Genomic DNA, 17,703 nt, shown 5'->3' with positions numbered 1-17,703 from the left:
GTTGTAGAGGCTCTAACTGAGGGGATGATTCAGCTGCGGACACAAGTGCTATCGCAGCTGCTAACATGTTAGCAGCTGCAATAGTATCATTTATGGTAATCCAGCAGGATGCCTCACGCTACATCGGATAAACTGCGATCACTTCGGCCAGCTTGGTGACCCATGGGGTCACACAAGCCGGCCACTGCAGATACAACAAAGTGGCCAGGAAACTCTGTCAGCCTCTCCCCCCCTCCCCCCCCAACAGCAACGACAAGTCTCCAGTTAGGGAAACTAAGGCCGTTACTGCTCCCTCCCTGCCCACAAACGGCTGCAGACTGTCAATCACTGACAGTCTGCTGCCGCTCTATGTGCAATCACACAGGAGCCATATTGCGCATGCGCAGTACAGGTCCGGCACCTGCGCAGATTCCCGACCATCGGGAATCTGCGCTCAACAGGGCACACACTGCTGAATCAGGGCGTGACATCCTTGAAACTGCTGTGTTGGATTTCTGCTACAGACTTGAAGGTGGTCACCAAAAGTCTCAGCTCAAAGATAGTCTTTGAACCCTGCTAATTACAGCAGATGGAACTATTGTTGAAAGAGATGTACATTTTAGTACAAGGGTCATATAAAGTGAAAACACCTTGAATTATTTGTGTTTGATACAAATGTTTTTTTTTATTCTTTTTTTGTTTTTTGTATTAGTGTCCTTCTCTGTTACAGGCCTGGTTAACATGATGGTCTAAAATGTGTCTGCAGCGCTTAAATTACATTTGTACATTTTTTAAGAGTCGGGAGTTCACTTATTGATTTTTTTTCTTTTTACAATTTTTTCTTTTATTTATATTAAGCGATACAGTATATAAAGGGTTGCATTTAACATTTATACTATACTTAACTGCAATACATTTACAATTCAACAATCAAAGAATGAAGCCAAACTGTTTAATCGCTAACAACCCAATATAATATATGGAAAAAAAATCAAAAAATAAAATAAAATACTGGAAGAGTTGTCTTATTTCTAATTATACTGTTTTCTCTTCTGATGTTACCCCCAGCATTTTGCCTGAATATCAAATAAGTGCTTTGTCAGAACCTGTCTCTAACAAGGTGATTTTGAAAGTGATTAAGGGGTCTATTATGAACCTTAACATTTTTTTCATCATAAGTATTAATGATTTTCTATTCCAGTTTATCAATAATGTTCAGCTGGGGCAGAAGTTCCTAAAAGAGCCTATATCAATGATGGCTTTAGCTATCACTTTTCTGCCAGGTCCTGACTCGGTCTGGTCTCTGCGATGTCCGCACAGGCATAGGAAATAATTAGTGATGGAAGGTAGGTAGGTGAGGAGCATGGTGCCTGCCAGGGATCAATCAGAAGATCTTCTCTGGCGACACTGTGTACCATAGACTGTATCTACTAATGCCATCTTCAGAAAGCATTGCTAAAGGGGTCAAGCTACAAAAATCTAAATGTTGCTGTGCTTATAGAGGATGGACATTTCTCTTCAAATAGAGAGGAGCCATTTTATCTGTTTATAATTCTAAGGGGTCTATTTACTAAGCAGTGTTAGAAGACAGAGTGAAAAGTGATAAGGTACCAACTAATCAGCTCCTAAGTGTCATTTGCAAACACAGCCTGTGAGATGGCAGTTAGAAGCTGATTGGCTGGCACCTTATCACTTTTCACCCTGTCTCCTAACACTGCTTAGTAAATAGACCCCTAAATCTTTTAAAATATTGACCTGAATTTATCAGAAAGTTATACCCCTTAGGATTAATGGCAGCCTTTCTTTAGTGATCTAAAGGACCAAGCTAGTCTCTATGCTATTTAGAAAAGCTTTGGAAAGTGTTAATATTTTATTTCTAATCCACTGGGTAAAAAAAAAATAATTCAGTATGTTGTATGGGATTCCCTGCAGATTTATTGTTTATTACAAATGCAATCATTTTGAACATACATTTCAAGTAATAGTCTTCAATTCCTCTTTCCTTTGTACATTCCGCATTTAGTTGTATTTATAGTCATAAAACAGAGATTACAATGGTGTCTATTTATTCTACTGTATGGGGTTGTTTCAGTGAGTCACGAGTGGGTGAGTTGCACCTCACCTCGTCCCCTTGAGGCCTGATTTCACCCCAGACTCGCAGATATTTGTATGCAGCCCCTGCTGCTCTGTAATTGCAACATGTAGCTGCATTTCATCGCACGGACTCGCTGGGCAAGTCTAGGTAAATTGACCACTATGATGAAGCAGCATAAGGCAAATATGCTAGAGAACAGTTTTCAGAATTTGATTGTGTAGCATTGGTAATAGGTTTTCAGTTTTCTTCCTTGTGCCCTCACTCCTATTTAGTTCGTTTAGCAATTAACCACTTACAGTAACTTTGATGTTTTCTATATTTCTAATACTTCCTATGTGCATAAAAGCTTGCTTAGGCAATGCCAAAATGTTGTAAATATTTGGATCTCTCAACCTAATTTATTATTTTTTTTGTTTTGGTTTCTGATGTTATTTTCCCCCTGTGGTTTCTTTGCACAGATATGTACAAGTTTATGAGGCTGTTTCCATTACTGTTCTAGCACAAAAAACCTATAATTGGGTATCTGGTGCCAATCAAGATTTTTGATGTTGCACTATAACTGTTCTGTGGTTGCCCTTCCCTTGGGGACAATGTTAGTCTTACAGTATACCCCTTTTCCACCAAAATCCTGGGTCGAACCCGGGATATTGAATACTGGTCCAACCTGGGTCGGACCCGGCTTCAGACACTGTTTCCACTGCATTTCAACCCGGGTTATTCCCGGGTCGGCCCCGTTTCCACTGAACCTGGGTCGGCCCTGTAAAACCCTATAGATTTAATTAAAAATTGACTTTTTTGAGGCACACAAAGATGAGGTCACAAAAGGGCCTTAGCAGCTCCAAAACTGTCTAGAAACGTTACCCAGGTCGGGTCCGTTTCCACTGCCATGTAACTCTGGTCCGGATTGGCGGGTAAAATGACCCGGGTTATTTTTTTGGGAGCCGTTTCCACTGCAGCCTGACACGGGTAGACCTGGCAATAACCCAGGTTTTTTGGGCAGTGGATAAGGGATATTAGTAGCCATGTCTGATAATTCAGCTCTAAAGGATCATAACATTGGCATTTGTTTATATACTCAGTATTATTTTTTTTTAACATTCAAACAACTTATTTGAGGCTCTTGACAAATACAGTAACTAAAATTAATTTGGCACTCAGCATGCAGCATCATTAATACTATAAATGAAAATATAATTTATTTAAATATTTTTCTACAAAACATCATGGAAATTATATGAATCTTGTTATCAATACTTTACAAAAAGCGAGAAAATGTCATTGATTTTATTACTGATACTAAGGAGGATCAGTCAACTACACAGTCTTTAAGCTGCTTTGACACTTCTTCAAAAAGCCTTCTGTATTCATTCAAGTCTCCCACATTAATTAGAAGCTGACCTCAATTTCTATTAATAGGCACTACTCTTGATTGAAAAAATTTCTTCTATGAATCATTTTTCCTAGCTTATTAAAAGTGTAAGAAGTTCACTGTCAAAAAACATGCACGTGCAGGTTTTTTTTAATTAAATATCTGATTATATTTATTTACAGAAACAGACAAATCTCAGGTGCACAACTCCAAATTATTAATAATATATATAAATGCAATAAAATTTTGCAATCAATAGAGGTTTTTAGCATAATCATGGCCAAGGTTATGGGCCCACCCACCATATCCACGTAACCTCTTTCGGGTAGGTCCCTAAAATACTAGGGTTCAAATCCAGAGCGCAGGACCCCACAAAACTGGCCCAGCCAAGCCACCCCAGGTCACCACCATAGTAAGAAAAGTGCAGTGTAAAGAGATAGTTAGGAGCAGCTACAGCTGCATATAAAGAATGAAAATAAAAAAGTGAAGTACATATATATTAAACACACAGTGAAAGGTTAAAATGTGTTATAAAGGAAAATGTGTTATAATGCGGTGCCCTGAGACAGATTAACCAACGCAATCCAGGGGGACCCACACCCAAAAAATTAACCAAAGTTGCACTACAGTATATAACTTGTAGGACTTATCTAGAATTGTGCCTAATACAGTGTGCAATTAGTCTCATCAGGTAGCACCTCCCATCATATATATAGTTAGGTTGTGCAGTCCAGAAATCTTTCCCATATGCTCCATTTAATGTGCTTTATTGCACTTCTGAGGGAAAAGAGACGCCATCATTCTGGACTAGCACCCTTCCTTATTGGTTTAAAAGCATGGAGTATGGTAATGTATATGCACACTGTATTAGGCACAATTCTAGATAAGTCCTACAAGTTATATACTGTAGTGCAACTTTGGTTCATTTTTGGGGTGTGGGTCCCCCTGGATTGAGTTGGTTAACCTGTCTCAGGGCACCGCATTATAACACATTTTCCTTTATAACACATTTTAACCCTTCACTGTGTGTGTTTAATATATATGTACTTCACTTTTTTATTTTCATTCTTTATATGCAGCTGTAGCTGCTCCTAACTATCTCTTTACACTGCACTTTTCTTACTATGGTGGTGCCCTGGGGCGGCTTGGCTGGGCCAGTTTTGGGGGGTCCTGCGCTCTGGATTTGAACCCTAGTATGTTAGGGACCTACCCGAAAGAGGTTACCTGGATATGGTGGGTGGGCCCATAACCTTGGCAATGATTATGCTAAAAACCTCTATTGATTGCAAAATTTTATTGCATTTATATATATTTTAATAATTTGGAGTTGTGCACCTGAGATTTGTCTATTTCTGTGCCTGCAATTAGTCTCATCAGGTAGCACCTCTCATCATATACAGTCAGGTGCATAAATATTGGGACATTTACAGAATTTTCATATTTTGGCCTCTATTCACCACCACAATGGCTTTGAAATGAAACAAACAAGATGTGCTTTAACTGCAGACTTTCAGATTTAATTTGAGGGTAATTACATCCAAATCAGTTGAACGGTGTTGGAATTACAACGGTTTCTATATGTGCCTCCCACTTTTTAAGGGGCCAAAAGTAATGGGACAAACTAATCAATCCAAAATCAAACTTTCACTTTTTAATACTTTGTTGCAAATCCTTTGCAGGCAATAACAGCCTAAAGTCTGGAACGCATAGACATCACCAGACGCTGGGTTTCATCCCTGGTGATGCTCTGCCAGACCTCTACTTCAAATGTCTTCAGTTCCTGCTTGTTCTTGGGGCATTTTCCTTTCAGTTTTGACTTCATCAAGTGAAATGCATGCTCAATCGGATTCAGGTCAGGGGATTGACTTGGCCTTTGCATAATATTCCACTTTTTAGCGTTAAAAAACTCTTTGGTTGCTTTTGCAGTATGCTTCGGGTCATTGTCCATCTGCACTGTGAAGCGCCGTCCAATGAGTTCTGAAGCATTTGACTGAATATGAGCATATAATATTGCCCGAAACACTTCAGAATTCATTCTGCTGCTTTTGTCAGCAGTCACATCATCAATAAATACAAGGGAACATGTTCCATTGGCAGCCGTACATGCCCACGCCATGACACTACTACCACAATGCTTCACTGATGAGGTGGTATGTTTTGGATCATGAGCAGTTCCTTTCCTTCTCCATACTCTTCTCTTCCCATCACTCTGGTACAAGTTGATCTTTGTTCCAGAACTGTAATGGCTTTTTTAGATGTTGTTTGGCAAACTCTAATCTGGTCTTCCTGTTTTTGAGGCTCACCAATGGTTTACATTTTGTGGTGAACCCTCTATATTCACTCTTGTGAAGTCTTCTATTGAATGTTGACTTTGACACATATACACCTACCTCCTGGAGAGTGTTCTTGATTTGGCCAACTGTTGTGAAGGGGTTTTCTTCACCAGGGAAATAATTCTTCTGTCATCCACCACAGTTGTTTTCCGTGGTCTTCCGGGTCTTTTGGTGTTGCTGAGCTCTCCAGTGCGTTCTTTCTTTTTAAGAATGTTCCAAACAGTTGATTTGGCCACACCTAATGTTTTTGCTATCTCTCTGATGGGTTTTTTTTTATTTTTCAGCCTAATGATGGCTTGCTTCACTGATAGTGACAGCTCTTTGGATTTCGTATTGAGAGTTGACAGCAACTGATTCCAAATGCAAATGTCATACCTAGAATCAACTCCAGACCTTTTACCTTCTTAATTGATAATGAAATAACGAGGGAATAGCCCACACCTGTCCATGAAATAGCTTTTGAGTTGATAGTCCCATTAGTTTTTGGCCCCTTAAAAAGTGGGAGGCACATATAGAAACCATTGTAATTCCTACACCGTTCACCTAATTTGGATGTAATTACCCTCAAATTAATTCTGAAAGTCTGCAGTTAAAGCACATCTTGTTTGTTTTATTTCAAAGCCATTGTGGTGGTGAATAGTGTCCAAAATATGAAAATTCTGTCAATGTCCCAATATTTATGCACCTGACTGTATATAGTCAGGTTGTGCAGTCCACAAATCTTTCCCATATGCTCCATTTAATGTGCTTTATTGCACTTCTGAGGGAAAAGAGACGCCATCATTCTGGACTAGCACCCTTCCTTATTGGTTTAAAAGCATGGAGTATGGTAATGTATATGCACACTATATTAGGCACAATTCTAGATAAGTCCTACAAGTTATATACTGTAGTGCAACTTTGGTTCATTTTTGGGGTGTGGGTCCCCCTGGATTGAGTTGGTTAATCTGTCTCAGGGCACCGCATTATAACACATTTTCCTTTATAACACATTTTAACCCTTCACTGTGTGTGTTTAATATATATGTACTTCACTCTTTTATTTTCATTCTTTATATGCAGCTGTAGCTGCTCCTAACTATCTCTTTATACTGCACTTTTCTTACTATGGTGGTGCCCTGGGGCAGCTTGGCTGGGCCAGTTTTGGGGGGTCCTGCGCTCTGGATTTGAACCCTAGTATGTTAGGGACCTACCCGAAAGAGGTTACGTGGATATGGTGGGTGGGCCCATAACCTTGGCCATGATTATGCTAAAAACCTCTATTGATTGCAAAATTTTATTGCATTTATATATATTATTAATAATTTGGAGGTGTGCACCTGAGATTTGTCTGTTTCTGTGCCTGCAATTAGTCTCATCAGGTAGCACCTCCCATCATATATATAGTCAGGTTGTGCAGTCCAGAAATCTTTCCCATATATTTATTTACAGTATGTATAGCTATAAGAAATGTTACTTGTTCATTTACACAAACTGGACTGTAATGATACAACACATGATCACATGCTTCAGTGGAATCGGTATGACATACCGCCGGACTTAAGCCCGGCGGATCTAATTCCGACGCCAGAAGGCAGAAAGTTGAAAATCCTGACTAAGGTAAGTTCTAACCCTAACCCTCTCCTCTCCCCCCCTAACCCTCCTTTAGAGGTGCCTAACCTCCCCCCTTAGTGCCTAACCCCCAACAGGGGTGCCTAAACCTAAACCCCCCCTCCCCGCACCCTATCATTAGTCCCATGCTGGGATTTCACAGTTGGGAAGCTGGCGGGTGGCATTTCGACCGCCGGCTTCCTGACTACATACCGCATCGGTTATTGTATACTGTTCAGCAGTGTATGGATTACAGGGTACCATGCAAAGAGTATCATCAATATTTATTTATTTACAGTAAGCTATCAGGATTCTACATTGGTGACATGGCTTTCTTAAGACTCCCCAAACCATGGTAATGAGATTGGGACAGAGATGTTTTCATTCGCACCATGATTTCTTTTTGAATTGTGTGTGCAGTATACTCGCAGTAATTTTGAATGTTAGATTTATTAATGTTTGATATTTCTGGTTATCAATCCTGTCTCTTCACCCCTAGAAACAAACACACCAAGTCATATGGGTTTATCCTACACATCCCCAACTGCATTTCACACCTACATTATGTTAAATGTGACAGCAAGTTCATTACGCATCATATTATGTACATTTGACATGGTGTAAAGCCCATCTCTATTCACAAGAAACCCCATCTTGCTGTGTCACTTATGACCCCTACCTTCCCTCCTTTATTCACCAATGTAACAATGGGAAGGTGCTGGCCGTATATTTCTAGTGTCTCGTGTGCCTCCACCCATAGGTTTCTCCCTGCTGATGTGTCTGGAGGAAGAGGCTCTAGTTTTCGCAGCAGCTTCCACCACTGCTGATCGAAGTGGGGCGGAACTCTTTGCTGAGCACCCTTGACATCCATTGATGGGAGCACCAGTACTCTATACCGATCTCTTACATCATAGTTCAGCTGCGTGAGCACCACTATAAGATATATACAAAGCTGGGATGCGGTTAAAATACAGACGGAAGGCATTCCGGCGGTCAGATTTCCGGCACCGGAATCCCGACACCCGTCAGAATCCCAGCGCTGGCATCCCGAAGATAAGTACTAAGGGTTAGGAGGAGGGTTAGTGTTGGGGTTAGGCACTAGGGCAGGGGTCTTCAACCTTTGGCCTCCAGCTGCTTTGGAACTACACATCCCAGCATGCCCTGCCACCATTTTGATATAATAGCATGCTAAAACTGGGGGGGGAGGGTTAGGGTTCGGCACTAAGGAGAGAGGGTTAGGTTTAGGGTATGGGAAGGGGTAGGTTAGGTTTAGGCACTAGGGGGGGGAGGTTAGGGTTAGGCACCAGGGAAGGCGGGTTAGGGTAGGGAGAGGAGGTGGGCTAGGCTAACATACCGACTGACAAAGTGTTGATACTCTAACCCTATTGGGATGCCGGCGTCGGGATTCTGATCAACGAGATCCCGAACGCTGGCATTCCATACCCATACCACACAGCTTCTCCTTCATCAACAGATCAGAGAAAACCTCTGAATTAGGCTCCAAGTTTGGCTGGGCAGACCTGCAAATTCATCCTTGACAAAATCAGGACAGTAGTACTGTATAAATATAGTGGGATAGGTGCTAGTAGAGCTTCAAAAAAATTCATAATATCTCTGACAGAAGAGTTTATAAATCCATAAAATGTATGCACTTACAATTCTGCTAAATCTTACAGGCCATGTGCACACTGTCAGCCTCCTCGCCTATTTAGTCAACTTGTCCCCTGTCCTGGATGCAGGATAGAAATGTGCATAAACTGTGCTCTTTGGCAGTCCCTTTGACTCATTGTGTCACCTTGTATGATACCTGGAATGGCCAGCAAGAGATCAAGTTGGAAAATTGCAATAGATAAAAATATTGTAATCTACAACATAACAGATGTCTTCATACATCTAGCCTCAATACACCACACAGAGTGACTTGCCTGGCGTGAGTGAGCCGTCAGCTCCTGTGCTACGCTGCTAGCATTGGGCGTCTTTTATTTTTTTCCCCTAAAATGCATATAGAGCGCAATGCGATGCAACTAGGACGCATCAGGAGCCTGTGCTGTGTTGACTGTATATGAAGACTCAGTCGCACACATATATACAAGCGTCTCTTATCAAATTAATCAGCACAGTCTCACATTGCGACTTAGATGCATTTTCGCAAGAAAAGATGCCCGGCACTAGCAGTCTCACGGGATCTGGGGAGGCGAGATGGGATTTTTACCACAACTGCATCAAAGACGTATAAGGACACATCTTTATTTATTTTTGCTTTACAATTACCCTTCCTGTCTTGTAAACAAGGTGCAACATGTGTATATACTTGTGTATATATTTTGACTATTGAAAAGTGGACATATACAGTTAGAATCTTATTTTGAAGTTGCTGCGTGTAATGCATGAAGCCATTCACATTACAATTATGTTCCCACAACAACTGTATCTGCTTGCAGGAGAGCGTCCATTTCAGTGCACGTTATGCGAGAAGGCTTTTAACCAGAAGAGTGCACTGCAGGTGCATATGAAGAAGCACACCGGAGAGAAGCCATACAAATGTGATTACTGCTCAATGACCTTCTCCCAGAAATGCAATATGAAGCTTCATATGAAACGGACTCACGGCTACCCTGGTACATGCACGCTAATATCTGCAGATTATTTATTTTAGTTGCTGTCAGCTGCCTCCCTGTAAAATGTGTTTTTGTGAGTAAATTATACTACAAAATGTTAATGCTGCAGAATAGTATGGCTTAATGAGCCTGTCAGATACGTAAAGGACCTAAACAGTTTCCAACATTTGCATTATTGTTCCAATGATGTTTGAGTTTTAGTTTTACAATATATTATTCTTAGAAGAACATGTCCTCAACACACCCTCGCTATACTTAGCCTGCGTGCACTCGCCCCGTTACCACCCTGTTACTAGCCACGGAGTAGCATACAACTTAACGCCTGTATTTGCGTATATATCCAGTGCATGGGCAGTGCAAAAACAACATTCTCTGCACTTTTCTATCTCTCTGCCATCTCTGAGCTTGTGCACAATTCAAGTGCTGTCGCTGAAGAGAATTGTCATATATGGCAAGGGATGCTTCTATAAAAATGAGCAATTTATCTAATTAAAATAATCCCACTTCACAAACTGAAATTACTTCACTACTGTACTTTTTTACTTTGCTAGGAAAGTTTTCTTTCTACCCCCACCCCCCCCCCCACCCCACCCCCCTGCTCGTACAGACTTCTCTCCTTCTGAAAATGCAGCCATCTTACTCTGGCGGTGATGTAGATACATAAGAGCAAGTCAAGGTGCATTGTTATCCACAAAATATGCTCTGTAAAGAAACCACAGATAACTCCCCCTGAACAAATCTATTTTTTAAAACTACACACCCTAGGTTCAAAAAATAAACTCAGTTGCACACAGATATAATGTACAAGTTTTGCATATAAAATTAACCAGCAGTTTCCTTGTGCATCACAAAGGTGCAAAAAAAGACACCTGGCTCTAGCGGGACCTGGTGCGCTGAGAGGGGCTGTGTGGGGACACATCTGTAATGCCAACATGGGGAAGGGATTGCACTTCTAGTTCAAGCTGATCACCAGACTATAACCACCAGGTTCCCCTGAATTAATGGAATCCAATATCTGGGAGATCTTCCCCCATCCCTGAGCTTCTTTAGTTTTCAGCAGGAAAATGGGTCATTGTCTGTGATCACACTGATGACAATAACTTCTATGGGGGGACAAAGGTTGCCACATGTCTCTAGGTACCAAGATGGGGAAGAAATTCCACTCTCAGGGCAAAATGTAATAGGCTGTGAGTTGCTGACAGTCGTAAGATTTTGTTGATTAAATCGCCAGATTTAAAGTGGCAATATTTTTTAAAAGGCAAATCCAGATTATTTGTGCCTTTCTAAAGTATTGCCATTTTAAATTTAGTGACTAAATCACCAAAATCTTGTGGCTGCCAGCAACTTGCAGTCTATTACATTTACCGCCCAGTGTGTGGCTGTAGAGGAAGTACATCTATCTGTAAGTAATCTGTGTTACCAGCTCTACTACACTATGAGTATTCAATGTTTGCTGCTGCTCCAGAAACAGCGAATTGACTACTCACTCAGTCTATACTAGATACTGTTGTGTGTTCTGACTGGGTTCTCTGTGCAATGTGGGGGATGCCAATGGTACCTTTTATGTAATGTTACCTGTAATTAGTTGCTGGTCCAGCCAGTCTGAGACCAGTGTAGAGGATAACACTGTCAATGTGTGTGGTCTAAATCCATCTTCCTGATCTGTAGCTCTGCTCTCTATGCCGTGGCATCGAATATTGGGGAGATATCTAAAAGTGGACAATTATGCTTAGTAAAAACTAAGAACTCTCTGGGGTATAGTTACTAAAGCTTCTAAAACAGACAAGTGGTGATGTTGTCCATAGCAACCAATCAGAATTGATAGCTAGAGTCTGATTGGTTGCTCTGTGCAACATCACCACTTCTCTGTTTTAGAAGCTTTAGTAAATTTACCTTTCTATGTAGTATTACAATATACATTTTCAAAAAAATGTATCGGCATTTCTTTTAGTGCTGTCAGTGAGGGGTTGGGTATGAAATACTGGTAGTCGAGTTGCCTGCTGTTAAAATGCCGACAACGGCATCCTGATGGTCAGTATCTCGACAGTAGTCGGGTAAGTATACTAACCCTCTCCCCTTAACCCTCCCTTCTTGCACCCTAACCCTCCGTCCCCGTTAGTGCCTAAACCTAGCACTCCCCCCTTGGCGCCTAAACCTAACCGTCCCCCCTTTGTGCCTAACCCTAACCTCCCCCCAGTGGTAAGGGGCTTCCGATGGCGGGATTTCAATAGCCAGAATCTCGTCCGCCGGCATACTAACAACATCCCGTCAGTGACTGTTTTATTTCATTGTAGATCTTATAGAAGAAGTTTCATTGCACCAAGATGAAGAAGAAGGCGGGGAAGACATCACCCAAACACTGGATTTGGAAGAGGTTGTTCAAGAATCATCAGGAGACTGGCAGTGTGGGATTAGTAATGTTTTCTGATGGTGATGATGATCTACCACTGACTTCAGTATTCTTTTCTAGACAAAGCATAGAAACGCACATAATATTTACTGTGTTATTTGAACACCTTTCACTGGTTAAAATTCGTGTCATTCCTCTCAAACCATACACTTTTTTTTTTATATATATTTTTATTCTAAAGTTTTATGTTTGAATTGCTGACCAGAGCTTACATAGTCTATACTGACTTCTACACTTATCTCAGGTACCTGACTATCACTTGTTGTTCTAAAACTATTTATTGACATTTTGAATGACTCTTGAATTTCAAGCATCATTGGATATATACGTCAGGGATGTTATTTCATGTAGTAGGGTGTAGTAATGATTATTGCACTCAGTTACCCTGCCAGATCCAGAGTATCTCTGGCTTTCTGTAAGAATAATGTACACTAAGTACATGCTGGCTTCCTAAATGTATTGCTTTGACACAACTGCACTAAACAATACTACATTTGCGACATTGCCAACATTGCCAGGTACATATACACACACGCTTGTATAGGTTCATATTTGTAGTTGCTATATATATATACATATATATATATATATATATATAAAATATACGTAATTCACACATACAACATTGATACAAGTTACAACCCTACTAGACATGTGCCCAAACCACACTGGTACATTGTCTCTGGTAATAATAGAATGACCTACCTGTTTGGAAGGTGGCTGGTCCATTTTCCCCTGTTGATTAGAAAATTAGTGTGTGGTAGATACTTTTTAGATGTCAGTGATGTCTCCCATTTCTGTATTATTAATAAGCTTAATGCATAGAGGTAACATTTCCATTTGTGCTTTACCAGCAATGTTTATATGATATTGATAGTTGTTTCCATTACAGAGTGCATTACACTAATACAGATTATTATGAAAAGTGAACACATTATTTATCACCGTAGAAGCAATATTTCATAATTAAAGCAAAGTTGTAAGGCTTTCATCTCTTCAACATAACTGTTGTTACTCTGGATATGTTCAGTCTTTATGTGGACGGCATTCATTTATTTATTATATATATTTTTAAAGACTACAGGACATAGTCATTTGTCAGTTCTTCCATTTCTTGCTTAATTCTCACACATGTACTGATACGGAAATAACAATCCTGACAACGAAATTGGGATATCTTCATATGTGGTAGTAAAATTCAATGAAGACACTTTGAAAGCTCTTTACCTGTCACTAACAGAGTTACCTATTAGCACTTGTTTAAACTAGATTCATACATCCTGCAGCATTTTATTTCATCCCCCAGTTGATGATAACATTTGCAGCTACTGTTGTTCATTTATAAAAAGATATTAAACTGGACTTTCATCTGCCCCTCTCTCCCCTCCATATTTGTTACATTATAACTCGGCAGACAGCCATGGCAGCTGCTGTTAGTGTACTCTGTTGCAACAATCCTGCAGGCAGAAAACAGTCAGTCTTTAGTGTTGCAGTGCAACTGTGATACGTGGCAGAGTTCTAGACCATGAGACAGCACAGAAGTAAGAAACCTGTGTCTGCAAATCATCTTATCAGATGGGGAAGAAAACGTACATCTTCCATAAGTAATAAAATCCTACCTCAATATAGAGTTTTGGCAAATAGTCTGTGTTTTGAATGGTACGTTACTGGAAATTATATATATATATATATATATATATATATATATATATATATATATATACCCATTGCACCCTTAGACCTTTCAAGCGGGTTATTTGATAAATAATACAATATCTATTTTCTTACTGCATATTAGTGTACAGTTCTTGACATCTAACCATCTTACCAGTGGTCATGCTCACATTTGATATTTTTTGGCAGATATGAGAAGTTAGCCCTATGGTCAACATCTGTGATACATGACACAGAAGATGCTTATTGCCATAAGTACATATACATGGAGAGTTTCAGAACTGATATGGAAATTATGTTCTGCTTAATAACTCCTGCCACACGCACACAATGGTACAGGTCATGTAATTACTAAAGCAGGATTATTTCAAGTATTCACTTTCAGCCCCGTGTTTCTGAAGCCAAAATAAAATATTACCATAATTTGTATCAGTAATTTACAGTAGATATCTTTTGTTTTCAGAGGAATAACAATATTACATTTTACTTGTCTTTAATCTACAGTATATGTTTTTTCCACCTTAGATTTTAGCCTCTTTTTTCTTTTTTTTCATAAAAAGTTTTTTCCCCCCAATTCTATCTTTCATGTGGTATCACATTTGCTATCGTAGTTAAAGGCCATAATTAGCAGCCCTGTATAAACACTAATAGGTCAAGGAATGTTTTTCCACTCTCTCTCAGAAAACAGATTGTTTGTTTATGTTGGATTACACACTTGTAATGATATTGTATATAGGCACTCTGGGTGAAATAATATTAAATCTACAAGAAAAAGTAAGATTTGTTCCAGACTAACACCATCTAACTGTAGAATAAAATTGTGGTTAAATGATAATGTAAACTTTTTATTTTCGAACCGTATTTTTGTAGAGGGGTGTAAAGTTTTTAAGACAAATGTGTCATCACTTTATGTGTGAGGAGTTAAAGCCATTCACATTGCTTTTATTTTACTCTTGTTTTAATTTGCCATTCAAAAACATTCTTTAATGACCATATTATATCTGTATGACACTATGGGCTCAATCCAATTATCCACGAAGGGTGCGATTTGCAGTTGACACGTCGATAAAACGCCGGCAACGGCACCACATTTCGCACCCCTCGCGGCCCGCTTTGAACCCAAATTCGCACAATTTTGATCGGAGCCCTATGGGTCTGTGAGCACTTTTCTGTGTGTTCGGACTGCCGTAAAGTGCAGCTGTTGCCGCGATGACTCGCACCTGCGACATCATCGCAGCTAATTGGGTTGACCCATATTGCAGTTTGATAGAATGATCGTTTAGTGGAATGTTCCTTTATAAACCCTATGGCATAATACAGTTTCTGGACTGCATGTTTTTACTTTCCCTCACTTCTCTCCTGGACCTCCCCCTCCCCATCTTTCCTGGTTATCTCAATAAAGCGGGTAACTATGCTTATTATTTTACAGCTAATTATAAGATCAGTAACGGTGGAACAGGTTATATAGTAGTAACATCACAGAGATGCAGTTGTTATAGGCAATACTGATTTGGAGTGACCAGTAGCCACTAAACACAATGCAATTTAGAGTTCTTTAACTTTCCGCTGGACCTAGAAGCCCGCAACAGTAGTGTGCCCATCACATGATGCATCTCAAAGGACCACTTCCCACAAGTTTTGTTACAGCTGCTGTTGAGGTGCTGACAAAATGGGAAAAATAAATCTAAAACTTGGCTTTGTTAGTTTCTAATGGAGCGTACACACGGTCAGATTTGTCAGATGAACGATTGAATGTTTAAATGATTTGAACGATTTGAACGATTTGACCAAAGTTTTGAACGATTTGAACGATTGAACGATTTTTGACTACATTAAAATGAATGGAATCGTCCAAGTCTGACTGCAAACCCATCAGATGTCAGATATCGTTATCTGACAGACGGGAACGCGCATCGTTGATCGTCCATCGTTCAGGCATGTCAGATATGAACGATTTTCCTTCAGATATGAACGACTGAACGATTTTTAAATCGTTATCGTTCATATCTGAAGGAAAAATCTGATCGTGTGTATGCACCATTACACAGGTTAAGAATGGACAAATCAGAGAAACTGCCCAGTTGGAATTGGTGTTAGAGACGAACACAGCTCTGTTTGTATTGTCACTTCTGCTAGGGGCAGTAGATGTTCTATCCAGCAGGGGTTTCATTGTCCCTGCCCCACAATCCCGGTAGTTTGAGCAGGACTGATGTTAGTTGAAACATGTTTGGATGGTGTAGGTTCTAAAAATAATTGTGCACACAGTTACAGGGCTACCGGTGCATTTCACTGTCAAACATTGCTAAAGCAAGCAGGGAATGGTGCCACCATTCTTCACGTGCATTATTCATAGCCAAAAATAAATGTTGTTTAGATACATGCTGGACCTTATTACTTAAATTTAAATTTATTGTAGCTAGTTACTACTGTTCCTATTTATTTATTTTGTCTATGGGAAAACTTGCTGTGGCTATTTAACACTTTTTGTATTTTTCAGTTCTCCTGTGGTTTATTTGTATTACCATGTCAAATAATTGTTTTTAACCTGAAATTGTCAACATCACGATGTACGAACACTCCTGTTTTTTCCTGCAACAACCAATGTATAGCGTAGCATTTTTTCCCCCATAATAAATATACACTGTAGCTAAAAGGAAACCTTTTGAATAGAGAATTTCATTCTCTGATGTTTTCAAGTGTTCTGTTGACTACACACATTGGAGTTAGCTGCAGAATGTGCAATTGGCAGCTTCGCTTTACATGGGCAGAAAGCCTCACAGAAGTGACCTGGTTAATTTTGCATTTTACTAATAAAAGAGTTTCAAGTTCATAGAACAGCCTTTTACAATTATATTGTGACCACAGCAATATTCCCTTTATATATATATATATATATATATATATATATATTTATATACATAGAAAGACTTTCCAAAATGGCAACACAGTATTTTTTCTGCAAATATTGATTTACTTTTACAGAACTCCTATCTAAGCAGCATTTTGTACATAGTGTAATATGTTTGTTTGTTTTTTGCTTTCTTTTGCTTTAATGTAGTTTAGTGGTTTCTGTTTCCAGATAAGATATTTTGCTTTCATATGCTGTGAAATTGTTCCATTGATTTACTTTTTTTTAATAACTGTTTTTGTTCTAATAATCAGAAATTGATTTCTGATCCCCTTTAATGCATCTCTTGTTTAATCTTTCATCTGTAAATAGAGAACATTCTGACAGCCTGTGACCTTAACATATTGTTTGTAAAATATTGAAGTTAAAGTATATTAAACAGAACTGGTTTTCCTGTGATTGTTGTCATTCTTTATCTACTGTACATTTGTATAACCAGTTGCTGCCATGTTTGCAATTGGCTGGGTGAGGTATGCACCCATTTCTCTGGTGATTATATTCATATTCATCAATTTTTCGGCTGCATTATATATTTCAAGTAACTGGAAAGCTCTGTGTGACAAGCCTTAGATGTAAATTTACAAAGTGGTGGGTTTGAAATCCTAGTAGTTTTGTGGCATTTTACTGGTGGGATTGCATCCTGCTAACTTGCTAAAACCGCCAAGAAACCACACAGAATAGAACATCAATTGACTATGAGTGTGTTAACCATTATAGGTATAGAAAC

The 17,703-nt window shown here is 39.5% G+C and overlaps 1 protein-coding gene across 2 annotated transcripts in view; it reads left to right on the top strand.

Annotated features, from left to right (window-relative positions):
- ZNF236 (zinc finger protein 236) overlaps positions 1-17,370 on the top strand; it is a 192,347-nt gene extending 174,977 nt beyond the window's left edge. For both annotated transcript variants that reach the window (XM_088475911.1, XM_088475912.1), the window contains exons 32-33: positions 9,808-9,984; positions 12,279-17,370. In XM_088475911.1, the coding sequence (XP_088332037.1) occupies positions 9,808-9,984; positions 12,279-12,412 (311 nt within the window). In that variant the 3' untranslated portion in view covers positions 12,413-17,370. The remainder of the gene's footprint in view (positions 1-9,807; positions 9,985-12,278) is intronic.
- Positions 17,371-17,703: the final 333 nt, after the last annotated feature.

Source organism: Taudactylus pleione, unplaced genomic scaffold (genome assembly GCF_031769625.1).
Source record: "Taudactylus pleione unplaced genomic scaffold, aTauple2 ptg000179l, whole genome shotgun sequence".
NCBI lineage: Eukaryota > Metazoa > Chordata > Amphibia > Anura > Myobatrachidae > Taudactylus > Taudactylus pleione.
This window is presented reverse-complemented; position numbering and strand designations above follow the sequence as displayed.